At 42.3% G+C, this 15,928-nt stretch overlaps 1 protein-coding gene across 1 annotated transcript; it reads right to left on the bottom strand.

The window, feature by feature from the left end:
• Positions 1-1,820: 1,820 nt before the first annotated feature.
• Positions 1,821-2,738, bottom strand: LOC130998500 (uncharacterized). Its single transcript, XM_057923917.1, has one exon. The coding sequence runs from the start codon at positions 2,736-2,738 to the stop codon at positions 1,821-1,823; it is 918 nt and encodes a 305-aa protein (XP_057779900.1).
• Between the last annotated feature and the right edge of the window lie 13,190 nt (positions 2,739-15,928).

The raw sequence follows: 15,928 nt of genomic DNA, 5'->3' as shown, positions 1-15,928 counted from the left end.
TATCGGATACTGGGTATATTATGCCCAAATCCAACAGTTTGAGTATCTCTTTCATCACCACTTCCTTCATGGCTGGATTCAGTTTCCTCTGGGGGTCTCTGACTGGAACAACATCTTCCTCTAGTAATATCCGGTGCATGCATGCAGTAGGGCTTATGCCCTTAATGTCGGCTAGGGTACATCCAATTGCTTCCTTGTATTTCCCCAAAGTCATCTTGACTTTGTTCTCGTCTTCGAGTGTCAATTCTGAGTTGATGATCACGGGCAAAGTGTCATCCTCGCCCAGGAAGATATACTTGAGGTGTTTGGGCAAAGACTTCAGCTCGAGCTTAGGTGCCCTTTGGATCGAAGGCACCAGTCGGTCTTCCTCCTTCAAGGTAGGGATTTTCAGAGCCTCCGTGTAGTTGACCTCTTCGCTCCATGCATTGAGTACCTTCACTGCCTCTTGCAATTGCTTCTCTTGCAAGTCGTCCTCGGTTATGCCATTCTGGATTATTATGTCATATGGCTCCTTGAATGCTGCTCTAGGCAAAACCTCCTCAACAACCTTCTCGATCATGTCTACACTTCTCACCATCTGTGTATCGGCAGGATGTTTCATGGCATTGTATATGTCAAAGGTTACTGTCTCCCCTTCAAACTGACATGTTAGCTTGCCCGTATCACAATCAATGCGAGTCCTGGCAGTCTTTAGAAATGGTCTGCCCAAAAGCATGACCGGATCTCGCGCTTTTGACTTCCACTGGAAAGATGAGTTCCTCCACTTTGACCAGCACGTCTTCCAATATCCCCTCTGGGTAGACACTTGATCAATCTGCCAGTTGGATCACCACTCGGGTGGGCTTCAGCGGTCCTATCTCCAGGTCCTGGTACATGGATAAGGGCATGACGTTGATGGATGCCCCTAAATCGAGCATCGCCTTCTCCACTTTCATTGTCCCTATCACACAAGAAATGTAGAACATGCCAGGATCTCCACACTTTATGGGCATATCTCGTTGTAAAACCGCGGATATAGTCTCTCCCACTTAAAATTTTGCATCATCAGTGTATTTGACTTTCCTAGTGCAGAGTTCCTTGAGAAATTTCGCACATCTGGGCATATCTCGTTGTAAAACCGCGGATACAGACTCTCCCACTTGAAATTTCACATCATCAGTGTATTTGACTTTCCTAGTGCAGAGTTCCTTGAGAAATTTCGCACATCTGGGCATAGAGCGTAATGCGACCAAAAGGGGCATATTGACCTCCACCTTTTTGAAGATTTTGACCAGTTCAGTTAGCTCTTCCTTTTCTTGTTCCTTGGCTGTTCTGCCTGGAAAAGGAAGGATGGGCTTGGTGTGGCTTGATTTCTCTTTTCCCTTCTCTGTCGCTTTCCGCTTTGCCTCTTTCTCTCGGGCAAATTCTTCCTCATCTGCTGATCCCATTCCGACTTGCTCGTTGATCTCCAGCTTTTCTTGTTTTTTCTCTTTCACAACTTCGGGCAACTCCTTTCCCCCTCTGAGCGTCATGGCATTCACCTTCTTCACCTCCACTTGGGACGGGAGTGTCCCTTGTTTGCTTTCGAGTCTGGCGACTGCTTGGGCAAGATGTGATAGTTGGGAGTTGACATTCTGCATTCCTCCTCTTGTCTCCATTATGAACTTTTCGGTCTCACTCTGGAACTTCACTTGTTGCTGAGCCATTTGATGCACGAGCTCTGATAGGGAGGGTCCTCTTGCCTGTTGAGGTTGTTGCGAGTATTGTGGTGGGTTACTCGTCTGCCCTTGGTTTGGCCCCAAATAGTGGTTGTTGCCGTACCTAAGGTTCTCATGTTGCCTCTATCCTTGATTGTTATACTGCTGTCTGTAAGGCTCAAAAGGTTTCTGGTTTTGCCCTCCATTGTTTCCTTCTGGTGATTGTCCAATAGCATTAAGCTCTTCATCTTCGAAAAGTTGTGAACATTCATCGGTTGCATGTGAAGTCGCCATGCAAAACTGACATGCCTTCACAGGTTTCTGAATGTTGGGAATTCCTTGATTGGGTGCTCCTTGGTTCGTCATAAACTTCTCGAACATGTTGCACAGCTTGTCCAACTTATCGTTTTGGGCAGTGGGAGCCGGCACCGGAGTGGTTCTGACTATAGTCCCTTCCTCATCTCTCGATTTCTCTGCCATGTCGGCTATGAGCTTGAAAGCTTCCGCTGCAGATTTGTTTAAGATTGATCCTCCACATGCAGCGTGTAGCCATTGCCTATCTTGCCTTCGGAGTCCTCCCACGAAATACCGAATAAGATCATGATCCGGTATTTGGTGTTGTGTGTATTTAGCCAGCATCTGCTTGAACCTTTTCCAGTACTCATATAGGACTTCTGCCGATCCCATCTTTATATTGCTTATTCGAGTCCTCAGATTTTGGATCCGGGCAGCTGGGAAGTACTTTTCCAAAAACTTGCTCTGCAACTCCTGCCAGGTCCGAATGCTTCCTTCGGGTAAATCATACAACCACTCCCTCGCTCCTTCTAACAGAGAGAACGGAAAGGTAAGGAGTCGGATGTATTCGCCAAGTGCTTGACTGGCGGTGCGCACCGTTCCACATGCCATCTGAAAGTCTTGGAGATGTCTTTGAGGGTCCTCTCCGGGCATATCACTGTATTTGGGCAAAATCTGGATCAGAGTATGCTTCAGCTCCCAATTTCCAGTGATCTCCGGCAGTACTATGGCTGATGGCCGGAGGTTCAAGTTGTTCGGAAACATCATGTCTCGGAGAGTCTTGTTGGCGTTGTCATTCTACCCTTCCGGATTATCTACCATCTCTCTCTCCACTTCGATTTGTCTCTCCGCTTCTAATTGTCTCTCTCTTGCCTGTGCCTCTTGTTCTGCCCTGCGTCTAGCAGCGTTGTTTTCTCGAGCAATTCTTTCGATTTCCTCGTGGAACAAAAGATCTTCGTTACCTGCACTCCTGGTACGACGCATACACAAACGTGAAGGCAAAACTCATACAAAAATCACAAAAGAAATTACTAGCGCTCTCAGTTCCCCGGCAACGGCGCCAATTTGACGGAGCTGTCGTTTGAGCTTCGTGCAAATAAATAATCCTGTGCCAACAACTAGACTAGCTAGAGGTAAGTCCAGAGTCGAATCCACAGGGAACTGAGCAGTAACTTCTCCTGCAAGGGTGTCACTAAAAGGGTTTTGTTTTCTGCAGTGTTCTGACCAAAACGTGGTTATGGGCAGAACGGGTATCCAACCTAAACTGAAATAACAAGGGAGATAAATCAAATAACAAAATAATTCTGACTTGGGTTCGAATCACTAAACATGAATTAACACTCGATCATTGGTGCAAAGATTAATCACTATATTCACATACCAGTGGTTATAGGCATAAGGATTGTCGTGCCCCTATTGTCACTCGTCACGCACACAACAAACCCTTGCCCAAGATATACTTTCAGTTTATGATCCCTTAGAAGGGTCAGCTAATGGAAATCAACTACCCCGGGCAACATCCACGCTCTCTGCGATGGCCTATCGCTAGTTGTGTTTTGCCCAGAATGCTTTAAGAGTTAGATAGACCCACTTGACTCTTACACCGATATTTCACAGCAGTCACGGCTCCAACACCAGTTGTACTATTTTGGAGGTCGATGGCAACTCGCCTTGTACCCAAAGTATTACTTGTGACCAAAACTCCCTAGTTAACTAGTGATCAATTAATTAACCAAGTTATTATAGCCTTATGGGAATCAAACCTAGTGTATCGGGAATATGCTCATATAGTTGTTATGCCCCAACTTAGACCTCTCGAGTTTATTCATTCATGCTTAGATCATCTTCCCCAAATCAGAATATAAAACTTAGCCAACCATAACGTAAATAACACAAGCAAAAGATATAAAGGAAAGCATTACTGGAATTGAAATTACTTAAATGAAAATGAAAGTACCTACGGCCGAAAGTGCCGTGGAAAACATAAACAGTAAAGTATGAGAAAATGCCCACAGCCTGGGCTAGCTTCAATCTTCAAACAATGCACAACAGGACGGAATTTCAGCACCCTTGGCTTGTGAAGCTCTTCGGGTATTTATAGGAGTCATTAGGGTTCGAAGGCCCAGCCCATGACTTGCGGCCGGATCCATGCAAGCATGGAGATGCGTATCCTTTTTCAGACCTAATCTTCGTGAAGATATGTTTCCTTTTGGATAAGGCTGTGGTTTGGCCTTATCGGTCTCTTTTGGTTAGCTGCCGCCTTCCGCCTTTCTCGGACTCCCACTTGCAATCCTTCCTCGCCCGTCTGTTGTGCCCCCATCTTCTCTTGCCTTTCTTCCTTCTCTTGCCTGCCAGCTCTCGTGCGGTACTTATGGGCATAAGGGAAAATCTTGCCTCCAAAATCCCTTTGCTTCTGGCACATACCTCTTTCACGAGAGGTGACAGCGCTTTCGACCCTTGGAGTGCTTCGGAGAATTCTTCTGCTCGGATGATCTCGCTGCTCGGAGGATTCCGTTGCTCGGATGATCCCTCTGGTCGGATGATTCCGCTGCTCGGATGATCTTTCTGGCGATGCTGACTTCTCTGCGCTAGCGGTCAGAGGAATCGCTTCCCCGCTGGCGGTCAGAGGAATCGCTTCCCCGCGGGCTTCAGAGGAATCGCTTCCCCGCTGGCGTCAGAGGAATCGCTTCCCCGCGGGCTTCCAGAGGAATGACCTCCGCTCTGGCTCTTCTCTTCTCTAGTCCCCTTGAATCCTCTGGCATTTCTCTTCTCCGGCATTTTGGCTCCTCTTTCCCACAAGCTGGTCCTGCCATTGAACTACGCCCTCCCAGGCGACCAAACGACACAAACACAAGGAAAAAGACTCGATCTAGACTTAAAACAAACACAAAAACAGAGCACAAACCTGGGCTCATCACCGACAGAGGAGCAACAACAAGTGCTGAAAATGTGCCATGAAGATCATTGTGGTGGACACTTTGGGGGGCAAAAAACAGCACATAAAATTCTTCAATCAGGTTTGTTTTGGCCTTCTATTTTCAAAGATGCACACACTTTCACTCTTGCATGTGATCGGTGCCAGAGAGTAGGGAATATCGGCCGCATGAATGAGATGCCTCTCCAAAGCATTTTAATTGTCGAAATTTTTGATGTATGGGGCATTGATTTCATGGGGCCATTTCCTACTTCGCATGGGTTTCAATATATTTTACTTGCTGTAGATTACGTATCCAAATGGGTTGAGGCTATCCCCACGCGGACATGTGATGCTAATGTGGTGCTTAAGTTTGTGCAAGAGAACATTCTTTCTAGATTCGGATTTCCTAGAGCTATTATTAGCGATGGAGGCAAGCACTTCTGCAACAAGTTGTTTGCAAAGCTCATGAAGAAGAATGGGATCACGCACAAGGTTGCAACACCATACCACCCGCAGACCTCTGGACAAGCCGAGATGAGCAATCGGCAGATCAAGGGAATTTTAGAGAAAACGGTCCAGCCCTCGCGCAAGGATTGGTCCGTAAAGTTGAATGATGCTCTCTGGGCGTACAGAACTGCCTTCAAGGGCGTACTTGGGATGAGTCCGTACCATCTCGTCTATGGCAAGGCCTGCCATTTACCGGTGGAGATTGAGCACAAGGCTTATTGGGCTATCAAGGCTGCCAGCTATGACTTGGACTCTGCGGTGAAGCAGCGCACGCTGCAAATAGAGGAGTTAGATGAGCTACGCAACGAGGCGTACGAGAATGCAAGGATCTACAAGGATAAAGTGAAGCGACTACATGACCGCCGCATTTGTCACAAGAAGCTTTGCCCTGGAATGAAGGTGCTTCTGTTCAATTCTCGACTGAAGTTATTCCCGGGTAAGCTGAAATCTAGGTGGAGCGGTCCATTTTTACTCAAGGAGGTGCTCGAGCATGGTGCCGTTGAACTATTCAATGAAAACACGAATGAGAGCTTCAGAGTGAACGGCCACCGAGTGAAGCCATATTACGAGCACCAGAGCTCGTCCATGGTGGTGGAGTCTCACACTCTGCACGATCCTCACTAAGGGTCAGATCTGAAGTCGGGCTGGAGACTCTAACTCTAGCGCTTGGTGGGAGGCAACCCACCGTTGGTTTGTTTTTAGTTTTTGTTTTTCATGTGTTTTCTTTGTTTTCTGTTGTTGTTTTGTGTCTTTCCTAAGTTTCGGTTGCTTTGCGGATACTTTGATGCTTGGTGAGCATGTCTTGTTTTCAGCGCGCTCCACTTTGCCACCGCTGCACTTTTCCCCGCTGCACTTTGCCAGCGCTGCACTTTTCCCCGCGCTGCTCTGCCAGTGCTGACCTGATTCAGCGTGGCCACTCTTCACTCTGCCACAGACAGCAAATTCCCAACTTCACCACCTCGCACGATGCTTCAGTTTCTCAATGCCGATAATCAGGGACGTTTTCTCAACTCTTCTTATTTCTTTTGTGCCCTGAGGACATGGCATGCTTTAAGTGTGGGGGGGGTGTTTTATTGTGATTATGCTTTCAATTGGGCAAGATTAGTCTGTCTATGCTTAGTTTTTGGTCTCAAATCTTGCTAATTTTTATGAATTTGTGGAAGAGTAGATGGTTTTCGATGCGAATTTCGGGTTTGTGAATGAATGGTGGTTATTCTTGTTTTACTCTTGATATATGTTTCTTGTTTGTGCAAAGAAATTGAGTTTTGTTGCAACATTTTTGTAAGTTAGTAAAACGTGATTTGTCCGGTAGATGCTAGAAGGAGTGTTGTCATTGTGATTGCCTACGATCGTATCTTATCTGTGAAATTGTTGGATGAATTGCCAACTTCAAAATTGCCAGCTCTGAAACATCTGGCCTGTTCTGAAAAATGTGATAGCTCTGAGTCTCTGCTCCTCTAGTCTAACTATGAGCATGGGAAACCACGTGAGAAGACTTTGGATTACATCCAAATGGTTTTTATGTCATGAATTATGGCTCAACTGTCAAACATCTCAAGCACACAAAGTGTGAAAAATGGTGATATTGATTATAAAGGCGATCACATTAGGGAATTCACTTCTAGCGGAGAATTGGGTCTGATCGAATTGCTTACATTACTATTTTGTTGCTTCTTAAACGTTGAGTTACTTGCATGATCGAGAGATGTGTATTGATTGTAAAATTTTGAATTGACTCTGAGAATGTTTGGATGGAAATTAGCATTGTTGAAATCAATCTCTTCCTAGGATTCATATGGATTTTGCTTGAGGACAAGCAAAAGGCTAAGTGTGGGGGGGTTGATTTATGCCTAATTGTTCTAATTTTAGGGGTTTGCATGTGCATATTTTAAGTTAAATCTTATGGAAATTGGTGCATTTTATGGTGTATTTTATATTTTGCAGGAGATTTAGGTCTTATAGATGTAAGAGTGCGATTTTGGAGATTTTGTGGGTAAGAATGGTGTTTTTAGGCACACTTTGTTATGCAGAGCTGAAAGCCCGCTTCAAAGCAGAGGAGTGCGCTCCAGAAGTCGCCAGCGAAATCCGCTCAAGCCAGAGAAATGAGAAAGGCGAGCGCGGAAATGCCAGAGGAGTCGAAGTGAGCGAGGAAATGCCTGAGAAATCACTTCGCTACTGGAAACATAAGTATCAGAGGAATCGCTATGCTAGAGGAATCAAACGCCAGAGAAATCACCATTTCTCTGGAGTCAGAGAAATCACCATTCCTCTGGCGATAGTCAGAGCAGAAGCCATTCCGCTGGTGAGAGTCCTGAATTCGGCCAGGGAGGAGATTATTTTCGGGGCGCGCGTCACAGCTGGAAAGTTGTCTTCTTTTGCACGATTCTATTGCCTTTAGAGTTCTACTTTGCATGGCAACTTTCATGGTGATCCAGAAGGATTTGAAGTCTATAAATAGGGCCATACTTTTCATTGTAAAATATCAATCCCTTGCCCTAATTTTTGGAGTTCTGCCGTGAAGAAGCATCCAGCGCTGCACTGCTCCGAAGCTTAGGAATTTACTTGCTTTCATAGTTTCAAGTTTTTATTGTTCTAAGTTAGATTTCAATTCAGTTTTTAGTTTATTCTTGGATTGTGATTGCGTGACACAATTACACGTTCAAGACGTTACGATATTTCGTATTTCAATTCAAGTTATTTTCGTTTAATCATGTTTACGTTTTTCGTTCATGTTTCTGCTTTCTTTTTAATTATGCAATTTAAATTATGCACTTTAGTTTATGCCTAGATTAGTTGGTTTTTAAATTACAAGTATTTAATTTCTTAAGTTAGGTTTAATTTGAGTTGTTTAAATTCTTGCCTAGGGTTTAATAGTTTAATTCGCCTAGTTAATTTTAAGATCGGTTTTTAATTAAGTTTTTAATTCTAAGTTCTAGTTTAATAATCAATCTCTTTACTGCTTTCTTTATTGTTTTTCCTACGATACTACTAGAAGCCCTTTAAGACTTTCCTTGTGAGATCGACTTGGGTTAGCTTATCACTGCTAGGATGTCCTTGTTCTATTGCAAGTCAATCTAGAGGTGTTTAGGTTGAGTCAATCATATCTGCTTGTTCCTTCAGACTGTGAGTGGGTTGGACTCAGATTTTCTTCTGGAAAGATGAATCTATCTTCGTCATCAGAGTTTAGTGACCCGATCTCAAGTCCGTTGATTCCTCGAAAGTATGTATGAACATAATCACTGGAGGAGTCTTTCTTTTTTTTTTTTTTGAGAACCTGGAGGAGTCTTTCTTATTCCTGTACATTGAAGAGAAAACAGGGAGAAACACACAGGAAACAGGAAAAGACCACGGAGCAAGTAAACTCAAGAAGAAATTTGAGAAAAGATTTTGATCAAAAACAAAAATGCCCTCATTAGGATCTAGTTCAATTAGAACCTAATCAGATACAGATAGTTCTTGCGAACAACCTGCTCTGATACCAATTGTTAGGTCCTAAGGGTCTCGAATAGGTGTATGGGGCAAGTAAACTCAAGAAGAAATTCTAAGTTTCTATTTTCATTTATCCACAAAACATCTTATTAATTTATTTTTATTTATAATTTCCTCAAATTTTCATATGTCATTAATGGATCCACTATTTTCTATTTTAATTGAGCCATTAATTACTAAATTAAAGCATCTAATCCCAAATCACACTAATCCTTTAATAATTCATCATTATTTCTTACGTTGTGGGATCATATCTTCACCTACTAAATATACAATTAACTTTTCTTAAAATTTATATTTACTCTCTCGTTAAAAAGATGTTTTGCAGACGAAATGAGTATTATATGGGAAGAAAAAAATGACAGTATATTTTAGGATTAATATGGTATAAATTCACTGACTTTCGCCGATTTTGAATTTAGACATGACCTTCAAAATCTGCTTGACAATACTCAACCTTTGCACCCATTTAAATTTTTAGCCCGAATCTCATCCAACTTAAAATTTCGTGTGACGTGGCAACCGAAAATGTTGCATGGCAATTTTTTTTCCGGTGAGTGATACTACACCATTTTGGACGGTCTAAAACCACGTCGTTTTTGTCCAATTTGAAACTGTTAGGTCCTGAGGGTCTCGAATAGGTGTATGGGGGGGGGCGGAATACACCTATGGGCTATTTTTCAATAAATCCTCAATCAGAGGGATCTCAGTCAGAGATCAAAACGAAACTTTACATGCAAACAAAGACGCCTGTTTTACTGAAATCAGTTTTGACCAAACAGGGTTGACGACTGATACTGAAAGCTCTTCAGTAAAGAGTTATCAGTTAAGTTGCTGGAACTTAACTGATGCAAGTAAGGGCTTCAGTCGAGTTTGCTAAAACAGAGATGATAACACTCTTCCTGACTATCAGAAGATAGATCAGTCAGACTGATATCATACGCAGCGGAAATTAAACTTAGTTTCGCAATAGCCTCGGTGGAGCACGTTGTTGGTTTTTAGGTTTCTCTTTGCAGTTAATCAGTGTTCAGTTTATCAATTGAAATAACACAAGTAAGAATGTAAAACTGAGAACTGTAAACAACACAGAGACTTTTACGTGGTTCGGAAAAACCCTTTCCTACATCCACGGTTGGTTGATCAGACCAACAATCCACTCTGCAAGTGCTTAACAGGTGCACTGCAAACCAAACAGTGTGCTTGCCGGGTGCACACAACCGTACCACTGAAGAAAACCCTTCTTCAGTACCCACACTTCACTCGCGTCGGATTTCTCTGCTCAACACAACCCGTGCTAAGACTTCTCACTCAGAGTCAGAGTACCTTCCTGAACTCCGAAACACTCAAACACTCTTATGGGGGGGAGGTTTGAACGAGTGCCAACTATACTTACAAAGAACAAGTTCTTTGAAGCAAGTTTGACCTTTGGCTTCTAGGTAAACAGAGTTTTGCCTAAGGTCTAAGAGAATGTATGTAATCAGCAGTGACTGATTTTGGCTTTGGAATTCTCTTCTTCGGTTCAAGCTTTGGGGAGATTAAGCTTTAGGCTGAATAGCAATTTCGGCATAGCTTCAGCTTATGTCGTTGAATCGGTGAAGGTTGAAGTGATCCTCGAGCGCTATTTGTAGGAGAACTCTTGAATAGATCCGTTGGCGTAGATCGTCCTCAAGATTTCTTCCGTTGGAGAGCAATTCGAATTTGGGCTGAGGCTTCAATCTTCGAGGTTCCTTGTCTGGGTGGAAACGGCTCTCTTTGATGGACAGGAGATGTGACGTCTCTGAAAAGTAACCACCAGATAGGAATGACCTCTGCAGAGATAAGATCCTGAGATCTCTGCATTTAATGCAGCTGTACTTTGTAAGTACGTGGCTTCCTCTGAACGTTGGAAGATCAGTCCGAGGAGGAATATTCAACTGATACTTGACTTTAGTATCAGTCCATTGCGCGCATTAAGTAATCAGTCTTCAACTGATTCTTCAACTGATACTTCAGTTGGTATCTGCAGTCTTCAGTCTTCAGTCCTTCGTTTTTCAGTCTTCAATCTTCAGTCTTCGACACCGCAAGCTAAACTAGAAACGAACTCTAACACTTGAGTTCAAAACAATTCTAGTCTATTACAATTAAGACCTATGAATTTTGGTATCATCAAAACAAGGGTTAGGATATTCCACAAGGTTCCCAACAATTGAAACTATAAACTAAGTTCCTCTCAGATCCATAAGCTGAGTTCGTCTCTCGATTTGTTGGGCAGAGAGGGCAAATCCCCCAAATTTTTTGGGAGAATTCTGAATCTAATTTGGGGATCGGTCAAAAACCCTTGTTCGTCTTCTAAAAGCTCCACCAAATCGTCTCTCTCTCTGAATTTAAAAAATACAGATAATCCGCTGATTTCATCATAGTCCATTGGATTCTAAGGAAAAAAGAGGGAAACTCGGCCCGATTCAGCCTCGCCGCGTGCGTCGCCAGCCACCGATCGTCGAGAAAAACTTCGGGATTCAAAAAACAGCCCCTGATTTCCCAGTTCTCCTTTCGCGGCGGCTTCCGTCGGGTTCGTCTGAAACTAGGGACGAGATTAGAGGGATTCATCTGATTATCACCTTGTAATCCATCATCTGAGTTGAGGGAGGATCTGCCCCACCGCCCTAACAAGGAACCATGCGAGTTTTCACCGGATTCTAGCTGCGAACGGTCTGAAGATCAGAAATCCAGCGAGAAGAAAGAGCAGAAAAAAAAAGTGCACAGCAATTCGTCTCTCGATCTACGTTGGGGTTTTATGCAAATCTCTTAGACGAATCTGAAAAGGGTGCATGTATGACAAGGGATTTTCGATCGGACCTCACCCGTCAGGAAAAGGACATTCCTTAACTATTTTTTCAAAGTTTCAATTTTTTTCGATGCTCTAGTTTGGAAATGAAAGAAAACGCTACAGACGACAACTTTTTCAGTGGTTATTACCCAATACGAGGGCGTTTTTTATTTAAAAAAAGCCATGTCATTGTTCTTACTATACAAGTCAGACAAGAAATGCACACGTCGGTTAAGTTGTGCCACATATTTGGTCGGAAAATTTCGTCTGGCTAAAAATTAAAATGGGTGCAAAGATTGAGTATTGTCAGACAGATTTTGAAGATCATGTGTAAATTCAAAATCGACGAAAATTGATGAATTTATACCAAATTAACCCTATATTTTATGTAGTTTTCCTTCTCGTATGGGCCCGACTAGAAGAGGCCTATTTGATTTAAAAACTATTAAAAGCTCTCCCGGCTCCTTTAACTGTTGACGAGCGTTTTTTATTTAGCTATGAAAATTTAACAGAAATTCAAGTGTTCAATGTAAAGGTCGAGATCTTTTATTTCTTAACATCAGGACCAAACGGAGGTGTGCTAATAATCATATCCGAATCTAAATTCATATTTAACAATCATGCTAAGTTTATTAGGAGACGTTCGATTCAATGGATGGAGAGATAAAATTGATAACACTGAAAACTCTGAAAGGTGATTAATAATCCATCAACTTTAAAAAAATAATTACTCAATTGAATAATCACTTAATTAAAATAATTATTTTATTAATCATGTGATATCACTTGAACCAAAAGTGTCGTTAGTATTTGAATCCGAATACAAATAATATGATCAGCATCTCACACGAGACCCTCATCGTTTAATAGCCATGAAAAGAGTATAATAATAAACAGACTACGTATCATCAAATTTGAAAAAATCTTCTTATCTAAGCAAAAAAACTTTATCTGCAATTCGCCTCATCAATCATCATCTATACCTAGGGATGTCAATGCAGTCCGAAACCCGTGGGCCGACCCGAATAACCCGACAAAATTAGAGGGTTAGGGTTGAAAAATCGCAATCCGAAAAAACCTCCAGCCCGATTAGCCCGCACCCGACTAACCCGGAACCCGATAGGGCTAGCCCGAAAACCCGATGGGCTGGCCCGGTGGGCTGACGGAATTGTGACTGATGCATCTAGTTGCAACTTCTGCTATGTTTAGATCTATGGTATTTGCTTAAATATATATATGTAGCCTCATTAAAAAAAGTGAAATTAATTAGTTAGAATCTATAATGCACGGATTCGCCGGAAATCACCACATTGCAGTATCCGATTCGCTCAAGGGTGCGATTCGCGTGCGATTCGCGTGGGATACGCACGGGATTCGCCACATGGCGAATCCCTCAAAAAAAAAAAAAAAAAAATGGGTGCGCGAATCCGGTGCGCCAATCTCACGAATCCGGCGGTGGCGAGGGAGCGCGACTGCGTCTGAAGATGGAGGTTGAGCGCGGCGGCGTCTGGAGCGCGGCGGCGTCTGAAGATGGACTTCGTCGAGGGAGCGTCTGGAAGTCGTCGAAGCTCAGCCCGGAGTTGGAGCGCCTGGAAGTCGTCGAGGGAGCGGTGGAGCGCCTGCCCCAGCTCATCCACCGTGATTGGGGAAAGAAAAGGGGGGGGGGGAGGGAGTCGGTGGAGCGCCTGGAAGAGAAAGAAGGAAGAAAAAGAAAGAAAAGAGGGGGGTGGGGGAGTCGGTGGGGTTGGGTAAGGAAGAAAGAAGAAAAAGAAAGAAGGGGGGAGGGAGAGAGAGAGTTTGTCGGCTGAGTGGGGGTGGGGTAGGTAGGGTTTTAATTTTTTTTTTTGGTTTTGATTTTTAAAGTATTTTTATTTAAATTTTTGTTTCTTTTTTTTTTAAAATTTAAAATAGAATCGTATAAATGAGATTAAATGAAAATGAGGATTTAAGCACCTTCTTATTACAAATTTATATATATATATGTATATATATATTTGATTGGTTATATATAATAAAAATATATAATATAATAGACGTATCCTTCACGAATCGCACCCTATAATTTTTAAAAATCCGTATCCCTGCACCCGAATCGTATCGCTCCCGCACCCGCCCCCTCGCACCCGTGCAATCTAGGTTAGAATATATATGTGTGTGTGTGCAATCTCATTAAAAAAAGTGAAATTAATTACGGATTTTTTGTAGAAATTAATTATTAGTATCTCATTAGTTAGAAATTAATTATTAGTATCTCATTTTAAAGTGATACCATTTTTTTTTCCTGTCAATGAGACGTGCATGGCAAATCCACTACTAATTATTCAGTAATAATCCAGATTGATTCTAGTGCATTGATACATGTTAAATTTTACTATCTCATTTTAATATAATTTTGTTTATAAAATCTTGAATATCTTATATTTTTGCATTTCATGTTTTGCTATATAATTTATATCTTTAATATCTATGTATATTTTATACATTATACATTAGATCATTAGGAATAATAAAATATAAATGATAATTTTATTTTTACGCCTTTAACCTGATTAGCCCGCTGGGCTAGCCCGAAACCCGAAAGTTTAGGGTTAGGGTTGAAGATTTACAACCCGAAAAAATCTCCAACCCGATTAGCCCGCACCCGACTAACCCGGAACCCGATAGGGCTAGCCCGAAAACCCGGTGGGCTGGCCCGATTGACATCCCTATCTATACCACATGACATGTGGATGAAGCCAATAGTGCCAGCTGGACTACGGCAGCAGATGAGGCGGAGCCGAAGCCGTGGAAGAAAATAGAGTTAGAGCCAATGACATATACGTACAATCACAACCAAGGCGGTGCAACGAAAATTCAATTACTCCATCACAATAATTACATCAAAAGGGGGAAAAAAGTTTGAACGTAGAAAGAAAATAATAAATAAAAGTAAGATCAAACAATCTCTTGATCTATATCACAAGTGTAGCAATCTATTGCGATTCTATAACAACAAACAAACAAACAAACTGCACGGGCTATTCTATCACCACAAACAGAAAAACAGATCCAAGGCCGGAAACAGAGGATCCGTGATTTCTCCTCTGTTTTCCGGAAAACGGCTACATATTCTGTGATTTTTGTACATGCACTATAATCAAATTGACTGACCGTCGCAGATTCCTGTGAGATTCATTCGCATCCGGCGCCGCCGCCGCCGCAGCGGCAATTAGGAAGTGTAGTAGAAAACCGGCTGGAGGATGAGGTGGAGGCCGAGGAAGCAAGCGGTGGAGAAGGAGAGAAACACCAATCCATATAGCAGGCGGAGAGTCATTTTCTGTGCGAGAAAATTGAGGGTTTGAGAAATTTGGGAAATGGAAATTTTTGAGGGTGAAGAGAGTGTGGAGTAAGATCCAAGTTTTCAGATCTGAGCATTTGCGTTTATATACTACGATAAAGAGAAAGGTGCACCCGAATGTGAAAAAGCAAAGTATGGTTTGAATAAATTTATTTGAAATTTGAACTAAGCTTGGAACATGAATTATTATTTCAAAACCAACTGAATATTCAACTAAAAAATAACAACTGAATATTTAATGCATCGGGTGGTCAGAATAAATCCTTCTTTTTGGGAGTACTAATTAATTAATGACCACTAGATATATTTGTGTCATAGTGATTTCACAAGTGTATAAGAGCACCCACAGTGGGACCCGATAAGGGGGACTCGAATCACCCCCGAAATCGGGTCGCCTGTTGCAGGTACAAGGGACTCGAGGTCAATCTATTCTATCAGGCTTGACCTTATTGTTGTTGGAGTGCGCACGTGTTTAGCACGAGCCTATAAAAAAAATCGATCGTTAAAAATTACTCCCTCCATCCACCAATTGAAGCCCCATTTGAGGATGGGCACGGAGACTAAGAAAGCTGAAAAAGGTGTTGTGAGTGAAAATATAAGGGTAGTTGACTAAAGTGTTAAAGGTGTTGTGTGGTGGGTCCACTAGTGATAAAGTGTAATAAATATAGAATATAAAAATGATAAAGTTGTTGTAAGGTAGGTCCATTAGTGGCAAAGGGTAGTAAATATAGGAAAAGAAGAAGAGTAAAAATGTACAAAAAGCACAATAGGGCTTTAATTGGTGGACAAAAATTTAAGTGCAAGTAGGGCTTTAATTCGTGGACGGAGGGAGTAATTTTTTATTTTTTTTGAAATTCGGTCATTTGATTGTTGTGCCGCCCACCTTTTTTTTTTCTTTCTCT

Source organism: Salvia miltiorrhiza, chromosome 8 (genome assembly GCF_028751815.1).
Source record: "Salvia miltiorrhiza cultivar Shanhuang (shh) chromosome 8, IMPLAD_Smil_shh, whole genome shotgun sequence".
Taxonomy (NCBI): Eukaryota; Viridiplantae; Streptophyta; class Magnoliopsida; order Lamiales; family Lamiaceae; genus Salvia; species Salvia miltiorrhiza.
The sequence above is the reverse complement of the archived record's forward strand: the minus strand, read 5'-3'. Positions and strand labels throughout refer to the sequence as shown.

Coding starts and splice junctions, on each gene's coding strand:
- LOC130998500 (XM_057923917.1), bottom strand. CDS start 2,738: ATGATGTTTCCGAACAACTTGAACCTCCGGCCATCAGCCATAGTACTG.